This window comes from Eptesicus fuscus, chromosome 10 (assembly GCF_027574615.1).
Source record: "Eptesicus fuscus isolate TK198812 chromosome 10, DD_ASM_mEF_20220401, whole genome shotgun sequence".
Lineage (NCBI taxonomy): Eukaryota > Metazoa > Chordata > Mammalia > Chiroptera > Vespertilionidae > Eptesicus > Eptesicus fuscus.
Genome location: NC_072482.1, coordinates 9,605,393 through 9,619,941, shown reverse-complemented (window position 1 = coordinate 9,619,941; position 14,549 = coordinate 9,605,393). Strand labels below are relative to the sequence as shown.

Here is a 14,549-nt window from a genome sequence, read left to right as displayed (position 1 = left end):
AGGCAAGCAGTTGGGAGCCAGCAGTCCTGGATTGTGAGAGGGATAACCAACTGCCCATTTAGGCCCAATCCCACTGTGATCGGGCATCCCTCCAGGGGTCCCAGATTGGAGAGGGTACAGGCTGGGCTGAGGGACACCCCCCCCCCCTCCGTGCACGAATTCCATGCATCGGGCCTCTAATATATATATATATGGTGGGAGGAAGTAGGAGACTTCTCCAGGGCCCAGAAACAAAGCCGAGGCTGCAGTTGTCATGGAGACGAAGAGTGAAGGGGGTTCCAAGGCAGAGAGGTCAAAGCCTGAGAAGGCAGATAATGAACCTAAGGCAACTCTTCCCTCCCCAACCTCAAACCAGTGAAAGTTTGAACCTGAAAGGAACGAATCTGTTCGCTTGGCCTAGACTCCATGTAGAATAAAACATGGCTTCACTGAACATTTGAAATCCTAAGGCTCTGCCTCTCATGAGTTTGAAGTTCAAATATGAACTTGGTCTAGTAACATCCAAGCCAACAAGTTAGAAAGTAGACAATTAAGTAAATCCACAAAAGAGAAGTACAGAAATTAAAAAGTATAAAAACTAGTAAAAACAAAAGGAAAAGAAAGATACAGTGGAGAGAAACAACAGAACCTGGAGTTTATTTTTAATATGAACAAATCTCTGAAAAGACTAATGAAAAATCAATAAAGAAAGCATGAATTGATATAACAGTATTTGGAATGTAAAGGGGACTTAACATTATATACAGCAACTATCTTAAAATAATAATAAAGTACTTTGAATGACTTTATGGTATAAATGTGAAAACTTAAACAAAATGGATAACTTCCTAGAAAAACATAACACTGAAACTAAAGCAAAAAAATTGTAAAGCATGAATAGATCTACAACTAATAAATACATTGACTCCATAATAAGAAAGCTGCCAAAAAGAGGGAAAAAAGGAAAGAGAGGAAGGGAAGGACCAGACTCAATATTTTTTATGTTCATCAAATATTGAAAGAAGAATAAAAATTGTATTTAACCTGCTAATTTTTATTTTAGCAACTTTGTATTATGATAGGTCATATGATCATTAATACAGTGTGTGTTATCATGACCTAGTTGGGCTTATTTCAGGAATTTAGGGATAATCTATCATTAGAAAATAAATGAATGTATAGTAAAATAAACATAACCATGGGGAAAATAAATACCAAATTTAGGGTAATGGTAATGGAGAATTCACTTAGGGCAGGCTATGCAGCACGAGGGCTTCAGAGAGTCGGTGATGTTTTACTTCTTAAGCTTAGTAGTGGGTACAAGATGTTCTTATACCTTTTTGTTTATCTGAGGTGGTTCATACTAACAAAAAAAATTACACAAATCAGGGGATTCGTCACATTTGCAGCTTAAAAGAGAAAAATCTACATGATCACATCAACAGATGTAGAAAAAAGTATTTGATAACATTAAACATTCATATGTAGTTTGAAAAGACTCATCAAACTTTAAACAAATTTATTTTACTCAAATTCATTTCCTGTTAAAATTTGAGAAGGGCCTTTGGCATAATTTCACGAGCTGGGTCTAAAATTTATATAAAAGAGCAAATGACCAAGAATAGCCAAGTCTATTTGGAAAAGAACAAGATGGAAGGGTCTTCTTGTATCTAGATGCCAAAATGTCTTAAGCTATAATAATTAAAGCAGTGTGGTATTGCCATACGTATAGTCAAGCAGACAAATGTTTTTAACCAATAGCCTAGAAAAAGACACATTTATATATGAAAACATGTTATATAGTAGAATTATAATAGCAAACCTTGTATGGTTAGCTGTATTAAAAATAATTTAAAAATAGATCCATATATTAGACTTTGTACAAAATAAAATCAACCTAAATGTGAAAAGCAAAGCTTTAAAACTTTTATAAGAACGCATAGGAAAATATTCCTTTGGTTTTAGGTAAAATAGATTTTCTTTAAGAAGACACAGAAATCCAACTCATAAGGAAAGAAGTTGATAATAAAATTATATTGAAATTTAAAACTTTCATTTACCAAAAAGAACACCACAAAGTGAAAAAATATGACATAGATTGGGATAAAATATGTGTGTTGCATAAAACTAATAAAGGGTTTGCATCCAGAATATATAAAGAAGCTGTAAATGAATAAGGAAGGAGAAAAAACAACCCAACTGAATCTGAGCAAGAATATGAATAAATAATCCAAAGGAGAGGAGACCCAAAGACAATATATATATACATGCACAGATGATCAGCCTCTCTAATAATCATGAAAATGCAGATTAGAACTGATTGAGATACCTGGTAGACAAAATTAAAGTGTCTGTAGCATACATAGTGGCAATAATGTGGGGAAATGAACTGATATATAGCTGTTGAGAATGGAAATCGATACAGCCACTCTGAAGAGCAGTCTAACCCCATGTATTGACGGGAATATGCAATACTCTACAGCAGTGGTTCCCAACGTGGGGCACACCGCACGCCCCACGAGGGAGTGGGGGGCGGGGAGGGGTGCAATTTGATTTTTAAGTGGGACAATTGGAGAATGAGTTATTAACAGTGATTTTTTTTACATTTCTTATGGTTCTAGGGCCTCGTATACAATATCTAAATATATATTGTGACATATTGATGCATATCAGTTCTCTACTATATGTTTTGAAATTTCATTTGCTATTTTTTCATATCACTTCATATTATTTTTTTAACAATTTCTTAGTGTTTTCTTCCTCAGTACTTCAACTGTCCTTTCATTCTTTTATTTTCTCTTTCATTGATGCCATATTCTTTGGAAACTTGTTTAGACCAAGTTAATGGCCTTTTAGGCTTCCTCCATGTGAACAGGAGTTCACTTTTTGAATAATAAGAATTATATGTCACGGGGGTGGGAGGCATCAGGATTTTAGAGATGCTTAGGTGGGGCATGGCCAAAAAAAGGTTGGGAACCACTGCTCTACACGCATGCAATTCGAAGTGCTCACTCTGAAGAAACTCACAAAATGCCAGAGACTTACCATGGTCACACAGCACTGTTTGTAACAGCAAAGGTAAAAATCCTAAGTGTCCCTCAGCAGGAGACATGAATAAATAAACTGTGATCTATTCCTTTACTGAAATACTATATACCCCTGAAAATTAAAGATATAAGTAATCTCAGAAATATAATTTTTTTGGGGGGGATGAATTGCAGTTACATGCAATATAGCAACATTTACATAAAGGTTAAGGCATGCAAAATGAAACCATACGTTACTACAGTTCCATCCGTACACACGGAGTAAATACCTGAACACATGGGGAATGCTCCGCACTACACGCAGTTCGTGATCACCCAGGAAGGACAGAGGGGTATAGGAATAAGGGGCTCCAGTTATGTCAGTAATGTCGTATTTGTTAAAAAGAATTCCAAAACTATTTTAAATAAAATGTTAAGATTTCACAAAGCTCGGTGGGAGGTATGGGAGTGCCTTTTCTATCATTATCTGTACCCTATGCACCCTCAAAGTAGGTCATAATTTGGAGAGATGTGTGTCTCGGTCGCTGAGTCCCCAGAGGAGCTGACAGTCACTCTCGCCTTGCCTTGCAGATGATCGCACGCCTGCAGAAGGAAGTCCAGGAGCTGAGGGATGAGCTGGCCCTGGTCTCCGGGGAGCCAAGGACTGAGGCGCTCACAGAGGCGGAGCTCCTCCTGTAAGCCTGCAGACTTGCTTGCTTTCTGTCTGACCGTGCGAGTTTGTGTTAACGTCTTTGTTGGCCCTAATGTTATGAATGCACCTAAAAGCTTGAAGGTCTCTGGGGACGGCCTGCAGTGGCGCTCCAGCGCCAGCTCGAAGTGGCGGCTCTCTCTGGAAAGCTGGCGAGGCTGGCAGGGTTCTTGTCGCCCAGGCCTGGGGGAAGTAAGGGCAGAGCTTGGAGAGGGTGAGCATGTCCGCCTTGTGCAGCTGAAAAAGGGCTTGCCTCACAGTCGTGCAATTCTAACACCGTCCACCAGCACCCCTGCGCTGTGCCTCAGACCTGGAAGGAGCTCAGGAAACGTCCCTTGTATTCAGCAGCATCTTGCCGCCAGCTCCAGTTTACGCCGGGCAAAGCAGGCTCCCCCCTTGATAAGTAGACAGCCCGTACAGTACAGTCCAAACACCCGGAATGGGGGTGAAAGCAGGTACTCAGGGCTCCAGACAAGGCGGCTTCGTTCCGAGCCTTCTGATGTGTGGCTCCTGTTCTCTCTCCGGTCCGGGGCCCTCCTTGTTTCTGTGCCGCTTGTGGAGCCTTTGTGGCGTGGTCTCACGGCCCAGGCTTGGAGGGCGGTGGCAGCTTCTATCTCCAAACTGGAAACAGCAGCCCAAGCCCTTTCTCAGGGGACGTGGCTGTTCCACCTCACCCTCTCCCGGGGGAGAAAACGGTAGACAGTAGAGATAATGAAACTGTTTCCTTTCAACTATTCCGTGGCTGCCCCTGGAGGTAAGTCTAAAGCAAGTTTTCTGTTGTACGCTAAGCTGTGACTCCTCTAGACAGCATTTCCTAATTCTAGAACACTGTGTTTAATACTACGATGGGCCCTTAAGGTTTTTCTTACAAAACTGCTTTGTGGGAAGTATGCAACTACGCTGAAGTATATTCCCCAAATTCACATTAAAAAAAATGTCATGTCGCGACCTTGAAATACCTTGCAATACCTTAGATATTGAGAACCCGAGTGAGAATTCCTTCGCGATGGTCCTCCCTTCGCCTCCGACAGGCACTACCAAGCATGACCTTTGAAGATGGCTCTTCAGAATTTTTATTTTCATGTCAGGGTCCAGCCAGGAAGACAAAGTCATTCTAGACCTTTCCACGAAAGGCATCTAAGAGAGGAAATGCCCTTGCGGGAGATGGTCTTGAGGCCATGCTGCAGCACCCCGAGGTCAGGACCAGTGGGAGCTCCCCCCCAGGACCCAGGGGACAAGGAGAGAGGTAGTGATGCCAATGCCTGAGCCTGGAGCTGGTCTGCGGGAGCTGGCCCGTGATGCAGGCTGCCCGGTGGAAGCTGGGCTGCTGACCAGGCATCCTCCCAGCAAGGACCCCTCGCTGCTCCCTCCGCTCCCCTCCAGACTCCCCCAGTGTCTCCCATAGGCTGAACTCACCCAGAAGCCGGCTGTTAAAGGGGTCAGGGAATGGAGTTTCCAAGAGCCAGAAGGGAAATGGCCAACGTATGGAACAGCACCCATGTTTTCTCTAATCCCTGCTGTCCTGCCTGTGGCTCAGGAGGCTCAGCTGAATGTGGTGGTTCAAGATGTCAGACTGAGTAAGTACAGGCTGCGGGCTCCCTCCACTGCACCAAATCTGGGGAGTTATAGAACTAGCATGAAAAAGCACCCAAATCTCCAGCCACCCCACCCACCCACCCACCCACCCACCAAGAACAAGAAGTAAATGTCTCAAGTGGCTAGACGCTAGAAAGAATTCCTCGGAGACTGAAAGGTGGGGCTGAGATGGGCGAGGGAGTGGGACAGACCAGACCTGGGGCAGAGCCGCCAAGTCTCCTGCCTGGAAGTGGTGGCCTCCGGCGCAGCAGAGGGCAGGAGCTGCTGTAGGGAGCGGTGTCCGTGAATATGGGCACGCCTCTCCTTCTCCACCCATTCTTTAGTCCCTGTTAGGATGGAGAAAGAGGAAAGGGCCTCGGGGAGCTGAGGTGACAGGACAATGAGGGGCCGGGGGAGATCTGACCCAGCTGCTGTCCTCAGTTCTGCCCGCCCCCTGTGCTCACTGAGAAAAGCAAGGAGCACGAGCACCCACAGCCACGTCCCCCTCACTTCCGATGACGGGCTGTCCACGCAGAGAGAGTGAGAGTCTAGGAAAGGTGAGCTCACAGTCGGGACTGCCCAGGACACAAGGGCTGCCAGCAGCCAGCGAGATGGGAACAGGAAGCTTTGCAGCTGGGGAGCCTGCGGAACTCCACCTCTCAGGAGTGACTGAAGCTTATGATGTTACAACCATGAAACAACAACCGCATCTTGATTTTTACAAAAGAGCATCAAGAGATCTGGAAAATTAAAAAATGTAATTGTTGCCATTAAGAATTTAATAGATGGCTCCATAGCAGAATGAAAAAACGAAGGGTCAAGTTAGAATAATCGGGCCAAGGAATTCTTCCAGAATCCTATATAATAAAGAGCTACTATACAACTGGTCATTGCGCCCTCGCGCCCTGCGCCCTGCGCCCTCACGCCCTCACGCCCTCACGCCCTCACGCCCTCACGCCCTCACGCCCTCACGCCCTCACACCGGTGCAGGGGGACCTGAGGCTGAGTCAGGGGACCTGAGGCCAAGTGGGGGAACCTAAGGCTGCATCCCCGCCTGGCAAGGGTTGACGGACGCGGGACCTGAGGCCGCGCCCTCCACCCTGGCACTGGGGCCGTATGACATGAGGCCTGGCCAGGGGACCTGATGCCGTCCCCCAATCCGGTGCTGGGGCCATACCCCCTGCCCTACAGTGCATAATGGGAGTTGGCCGGCTGGCTGTTGATCTCCTGTGATTTTGAGGTGCACACGGGTGGGCGGGCACTTGACTGGGGCTGGCCGGCCAATCTCCTGCAAGCCCTATCCCCACCTGGCCCCATCCCAAATTCGCCCCTCCTACCCCTTTAAGGGCGGAGCGGCCTGACCACAACCCATAGCCCCTCTCCAAGCCTGCCCCACCCTCAATCAGCACCCCAACCCCAATTGGGGGCAGGGCCCATCAACAAACTACCCATGGCCCCTTTCCCCAGCTGGCCCGGCCCTGATCGGGCTGCTAGCCAGCCAACCTCCCGCCATCTCCTCCTCCTGACAGGCCCAGCCCCGATCCACCCTGATTGGGGCTGGGTGGGCCAGACCCCACCAGTGGATGAATTCGTGCACTGGGCCTCTAGTATAAGATAAAGGGATAAAGAGAAAGCTTAAAAGGAAAGAATCATAGGGAATAGCTCTAGATTTACCAAAATCTAACAAAGAGAGTTTGCGGAGGAGAAACAGAGAAGAGGCAGGGAGCCAAGAGTTAAAGAATAATATCTACTGATTTCTTAGGACTAAAAATGAAAAGGATGTAAGACTTCAGAATGAAAAGGTTAGCATGTGCTAAGCAATCTATATATATATAAAAGGCTAATATGCTAATTGTTCCTCCACCCATCCAACCTGTCACTATGACACCACTGACCACCAGGAGGCAGATGCTCAACACAGGAGCTGCTGTGACATGCACTGGCCATTTACAGAGAAACGGCAGTGCGGACCTGGAGCTGACAAAGCAACACTGGGCTTCCCCCAAGTGGGACACAGGCCCTGCCACCACCCCGAAGCGACAGCCTACCAAATCGCAGCCTAGATTGAATGTTTGTGCAACTTAAAATTCATCAGATTTAAGGGTTTTTTATCATCTCGAAGTAAAAGAGCAAAATGAAAATCTGCCCCTAATGTGGCTGTGCGATTTCATGGCAGGAGACATGTTTCTCTGTCTTCTAAGGCAGCTCATGCCCTGGGGATGTGAACCAGCTTCAGTCCCCTCCCTGCACCCAGACTCCCGGAGGGGGGTGGGGGGTGGGAGGGGTTAGCAGTCCTGGAGAGAGAGGAAGGGTCCCAGCAGGGCAGGACCAAGGGAAGAATCAGTCTCTCTCTGTCCTGAGATCCCTGGGCTTATGCTGACTGGCATGGCACAAGGACATCCTGTCAGAGACTCTGAAGGATGCCAGACAGCAGATATTGAATGGATAATGTATTCTATGCTGTATGCATTGGACACTTTGGAGGTGTCTGTTAATATCTAGCCTTATCAAATTTTTTGAACTATGTCCCAACATTTCAGTTCTTAATGTAAATATGTGTTGCATTGACTCGGATACTTCATTTGAAGATTTCAGATGTCAGCCTCCAGTTATTGTGTTATTTTTAGTTTCTCTCTCTCTCTCTCTCTCTCTCTCTCTCTCTCTCTCTCTCTGTGTCTGTGTGTGTGTGTGTGTGTGTGTGTGTAAATTTGAAAAGAGACAGCTGGATGAAGGCTGGATAGCCAAGTTAATGTTTATATAGAATTTCTTGGGTGAAAAATTGATTCTGATTGGTTCTCTAAACACATACCTCTTTCTTTATCTGGTTAAAAAAAAAATTCTTTAGCTGTCTGCCTGGGATGGAAGCATTATATTCTGGCCCAAGTCTAAATGAATTGAATATATGCAGCATAGCAGCAATTTACTTCTGAGATGCAATTGAATTGGATTTCATGGGCTCAAGTTTGACCAAAGTGAACTTCCAAACCTCTGGATCCTTCTGTTCCCTTTACCCCCTCTCCCTCACCCAGCTATATTTATCATTGTGTTTACATTAAGGTTTACAATGTGATGATTTTATAATATACATTTATATTGTGAAATGATTAACACAATATGCTTAGTTAACATGTCTATCACCTCACATGTGTGTGTGTGTGTGTGTGTGTGTGTGTGTGTGTGTGTGTATTTGTGTGTGGTGAAAACATTTCAGATCAACTCTCCTAGCAACTTTCAGTATACAGTACAGTACTGTTAACTATAGATACCATGCTATACATTAGAACCTCAGAAAGTATTCACCTTACCTGGAAGTTTGTTCCCTTCCACTTACATCTTCCTGTTTCCCTCACCCCTGCCCCTGGCACCCACCAATCTGATCTGTTTCTCTGAGTTCAACTATTTTATTTTACACATATAAGTGAGTTCATATAGTATTTGTCTTTCTCTGCCCCATTTATCTTAGTTAAATTTTGCAAATCAATTAATCCTTCAACCTGAAAATTTTGAGCACCTACTAGACACTAATTGTGCTCTAGGGGATTCATGAATATACAATACAGAAATTAATTCCAAGAACTTACAGTTTTATTGGGAAAGTAATATATATATACACAATATAAACATTTATACCCACATATATGTGTATATGTAAAACAGAGAATAAGAGAATATATTAGTGGACATTGAGAATTGTAAGACCTTACTTATAGTTCTAATTATGCTCATGAGTGTGTTTTTCTTTATTGATTAAGGTTATTGCATATGTGTCCTTATCTCCCCCAATGGCAATGGAATCATGTACTATGTGCTCATGTACTCACCCCCCTGGGGTCTTTGTCCATTGGTTCAGCTTATATGCATGCATACAAGTCCTTTGGTTGATCTCTCCCTGTTACCTCACCCTCCCCTGCCTTCCCTCTGAGGTTTGAACATCTGATCGATGCTTCTATGTCTCTGGATCTATTTTTGTTCATCAGTTTCTGTTGTTCATTATATTCCACAAATGAGTGAGATCATGTGATATTTATCTTTCTCTGACTGACTTATTTCGCTTAGCATAATGCTCTCCAGTTCCATCCATGCTGTTGCAAATGGTAGGAGTTCCTTCCTTTTTACAGCAGCGTAGTATTCCATTGTGTGGATGTACCACAGTTTTTTAATCCACTCATTTTCGAAAGAGTACATAAGGAAGGCCAAGAGACATATGAAAACGTGCTCAAAGTCACTAATCATCCAAGAGATGCAAATCAAAATGACAATGAGGGACCATTTTACACCTGTCAGAATGGCTGTCATCAACAAATTAACAAATGACAAGTGCTGGTGAGGATGCGGAGAAAAAGGAATCCTCATGCACTGCTGGTGGGAATGCAGACTGGTGCAGCCACTGTGGAGAACAGTATGGAGTTTCCTCAAAAACTAAAAATGGAACTCCCATTTGACCCAGTGATCCCACTTCTAGGAATATATTCCAAGAAACTAGAAACACCAATCGGAAAGGATATATGCACCCTATGTTCATAGCAGCACAATTTACAATAGCTAATATTTGGAAACTGCTCATGAGTTTTTTGAGGGCTCTCTAGACTTGTTTCCTTGTGTGTAGAGAGAATCGGACTAAATGCTATCTATGCACTCTTTCAGCTCCGTGTTTTTAAATCTAATATCAGTTTGTTACAAGTGGTTTAATACATTATTTACTCATTATCTATGATACTGAAAATATCAATCATGATGTAGGAATTCAGATGGGGGAAGTATGGCAGATACCACCCACTGAGCAAGCAAAATAAGCCTTAAAGAATGTCAAGAAGGAGAAGGTACCATTCTGAGATGCAGGGGACCATGTGAACAGTGGTGCTGAGAGGGAAGGAGCCCGGTGTGAGGCGGAGAGGGAAATAGCAAGAGACTGTGTGGGGCTTACACATGACAGGCACTAACTAGCAAGGATCTGTAATGAAATTGGCCTGGCAGGAGCCTGGAGTTCTTATGGAATTATTGAAGAATAGGATTTGACAGATAAATGGTGACTTCATGATGGGTTATGAATACCATATGCAGTGTAGCTACTACTTTATTTAATGGTGACTAGAGAACACTGTGATTTAAGAGCATTGAAATTCATTCATTCAGTAATGTTTATTGTGCTCTTTCTTTATGCCAGGCACTGTTCCAGGTGCTGGAATATAGGACTGAGCAAAACAAAGTCCTTGCTTGCCCTCATGGAGCTGTATTCTAGTGGGAGAGAGATAGTATACAAAATCAATAACTGAAATACAGAGCATTTCAGAGAGCAGGATGTACAAAGAGGAAAATAAAACAGGAGGTGCCGTTTTAATAGAGTGATGAAAGAATTGACATGGTGAAGACTTTTTGTGGCTACACAATGAATAGAATCAGCAGCAGTGAGAAATCAGGAATGAATCACAATCGGGTTTGTAGTGACGATGAGAGAAAAGACTCAGTAATAACAGTGAGAGGAAGAGATGAAGAACCAACAGAAGTGATGGCTACAAATATAAAAGAGATAAAGAAGGGAGAATAGTAAAAGCTCAAGACTTAAAACAGGTAATCAGGGAATGAAAAAATGGGAAAGGTATTGGTTGAGAATAAGAAATGTTAAGTTCTTAACATAATGAAGGAGTACACGATGTGCAGGTTGAATTCTGGAACTTTGAGGGAAGGTTGAGGCTGAAGATTTAAATTTTGGAATGACGTATTAAGTTGATATAATACTGATATCAAGACCAAAGTCAGCTCAGAAATTCTCTAATCTGATTAGAAGTACATAGTAATCAGGATCCACAGGACCACATCTCCCTACATTCAAACCTACTGCAGATAGTTTGTCAACTGAATTTATCTTTTTACTTAACCACATCACCCGTATTCCCTCCCTTTGTATCTATTTATATATACATAATTAAATATTCCATTCATTGAATATTTTCCAATGAGGGGAAAATCTCCCTTTTTTATGACCCGTAGTATTAATAGTTAACAGTGTAGAAAGATGAGGCATTACAAGGATAACCAGGGAATATTATGAGTGACTTATGACAATATGTTTGCTAATTTAGATAAATTTGACAGATTTTTAAAGGACACATACTACCAAAACTCTCTTAAGAGAAATAGAGAACCTGAATAGTCCCATATCTGTATAAAAATGAATTTATAGTAAAAGCCTTCCAACAAAGAAAACTCGAAGCCAGATTGAATCACAGAAAGTCTGCCAAATAGTTAAATCATAAATCACACCAATTCAACACAAACTTTTCCAGAAAACAGAAAAAGAGGAAATAACTCCCAACTCATTTTACAAGGCCATTGTTGTCCTAATATCAAAGTAGACAAATATAAGAAAACTACAAACCAGCATCATCTATGTTATCTATCAATAAAAATCGTATATAATAAAAGCCTAATATGCTAAGTGCCCAGTCATTGGGTCACCCATTCAACCAATCAAAGCATAATATGCTAAGGCCACTCAACCGCTCGCTATAACGTGCACTGACCACCAGGGGGCAGATGCTCCGACCGGTAGATTAGCTTGCTGCTGGAGTCAAGTCGATCAGGGCTGAACGAGATGGGCCGGACATGCCCTGGAGCCCTCCTGTGGTCCCTCCGCAGCTGGCCAACCTCCCGTGTCTCTCCCTGGCCCTGATCATGCACTGGTGGGGTCCCTTGGCCTGGCCTGTGCCCTCTCACAATCCAGGACCTCTCAAGGGATGTCGGAGAGCCAGTTTTGGCCCAATCCAACAGGCCAGGCCAAGGGGCCCCACTGGTGCACAAATTTGTGCACTGGGCCTCTAGTATTTAATAAAAGATTTTCAAATTGAGTCCAACAAATATAAAAAAGGTAATAAATCATGGGAATTATCCCAGGAAGGTAAAGTGGGTTTAACATAAAAAATCAATAAGTGTGCCCAGATGTGGCTCCGTTGGTTGGATGTCATCCTGTCCATGGAGAGGTAGACACTCGATTCCTAGTCAGGGCACATGCCTGGGTTGCAACTCAATCTCTGGAAGAGGGCATGCAGGAGGCAGCCAGTCAATGTTTCTCTTTCTCATTGGTGTTTCTCTCTCTCTCCCTTTCTCTCAAATTGATAGATATATATTTTTAAAAATCAATGTAATTCACCATATCAATAAACTAAACAATAATAATAATCCATTTTATCATCTCAGTAGATTCAGACAAAGCATTTGAAAAATGATCAAAACTCTCAGTAAAATAGAAATAAAAGGGAACTTTCACAATCTAATATACTTCTCCCTAAAGTTGGAAACAAGGCAAGAAGATCCTTTCTCACCACTTCTACTCATTATCATACCAAAGGAACCTAGTCAATGCAATAAGGCAAGAAAAATAAATAAAATATGTAAAGAATCAGAAAGGAAATAATAAAATCATCTTTATTCACAGACAACATGATTGTCTATGTAGAAAACCCAAAAAAAATCTACAAAACAAATAAAGGCTACTAGAATTAATAAAAGAGGTTAACAAAGTTGTAGCATACAAGGTAAATATATAAATTCAATTATACTTCTATATACTAACAGTGAGCCATTAAAAATTGAAATATAAAGCCAGCATCATTTACAATAGCATAAAAAAACATAAAACACTTAGGGATAACTCTAACAAAATATGTGTAAGATATGTATGCTAAAAACTATAGAGTATTGATGAAAACATCAAAGAACACTTAAACAAATAGGAGTATACCATATTCATGGATTGGGGTATGCAATACTATAAGTTCTCCCAAGATTGAGCTATAGATTTAATGTAATCCCAATCAAAATTCCAGCAGGCTTTTATCTGTGTGTGTGTGTGTGTGTGTGTGTGTGTGTGTGTGTGTGAGAGAGAGAGAGAGAGAGAGAGAGAGAGAGAGAGAGAGAAACTGGCAAGCTGCTTCTGAAATTCACAGAAATACAAAGGACCTAGAATAGATAAAGCAACTTTGTACAAGAATAACAACCCATACTATACACAATTTCCAAACATTTATTGAAAAGGAATCTTAGACCTAAGTGTAAATCATAAAATATAAAACTTCAAAAGAAAAGATAGAAGAAATCCTCTGTGACTTTGAGTTAGGCAAAAATGTTATAGGACGTAAAAGGCACAAACCATAAAAGAAAAAAAGTGATAAACTGGACTTCGTCAAAATGTAAAGCATCTGTTCTCTGAAGAATGTATTTAAAATGCAGCCCTGGACAGTGTTTCTCAGTGGGTGGAGGGTCAGCCCGTGCACCAGAGGGCCCTTGGTTTGATTCCCAGTCCAGGGCACGTGCCTGGGTGGCTGGTTTGATCCCCGGCCCCCATCAGGATGCATGCAGGAGGCGACCCACTGACGTGTCTCTCTCACATTGATGTCTCTCTCTCTTTCTGTACTTCCACTCCCTCCCTTCCACTCTCTCTAAAATATCAATGGGAAAATATCCTCAGGTGAGGATTAACAACAACAACAAAATGCAGGCTGGGAGAAATTATTTTCAAAACACATATCTGACAAAGACCTATATCCAGAATGTTTTTAAATTGTTACAATTTAACAAGAAGAAAAACAATATGGACAGAATATTAGGATCGACATTATATTGGAATATAAACAGAGGGCAAATGAGGGCACGGAAGCTCAACATCATCAGTGAGTAGGAAAATCAAATTACAACCTTAATGGGATAATACTGTACAATTATTAGCACAGCTGTTTAAAATTAGCAATAACAAGTGCTGGTGAGATTGAGAAGCTGAAACTCATATATTGTTGGTGGGAATGCAACATGGTGCATCCCTTTGGAAAAACTATTTTGCAATTTCTGATAACATTAAACGTAACATCATAAACCAGCAATCCCATTACTAGGTACTTACCCAGGAGAAATGAGAACATGCCCACACCAAGACTCCTACAGGAATATTTACAGCAGCTTTACTTGTAATCTGGAAACAGCCTAGACCAGTGAGTGGCTAAGCAAATTGTGGTTTAGCTCAACAATTGAATCTTACTTGGCAATAAAAATTGAGTGAATTATTGATATATTCAACAACTTTGGGTGAATCTCAAAAGCAGTATGATAAGTAACAAAAGCCAGACACAGAAGGCTACATAGTATATGATTCCATTTATGTGACATTCCGTAAAAGGCAAAAGTATAGGACCAGCAATCAGATTGGTGGTTGCTGGGGTTGCTGGTGGGGGAGGAAATTGATTATAATGGAGCAAGAGGGGGTTGTTTAG

At 42.3% G+C, this 14,549-nt stretch overlaps 1 protein-coding gene across 1 annotated transcript in view; it reads left to right on the top strand.

Annotated features, from left to right (window-relative positions):
* KIF6 (kinesin family member 6) overlaps positions 1 to 14,549 on the top strand; it is a 389,490-nt gene that overhangs the window by 146,745 nt on the left and 228,196 nt on the right. The window contains exon 10 of the mRNA XM_028161152.2: positions 3,597 to 3,700. Coding sequence (XP_028016953.2) covers positions 3,597 to 3,700 — 104 coding nt within the window. The remainder of the gene's footprint in view (positions 1 to 3,596; positions 3,701 to 14,549) is intronic.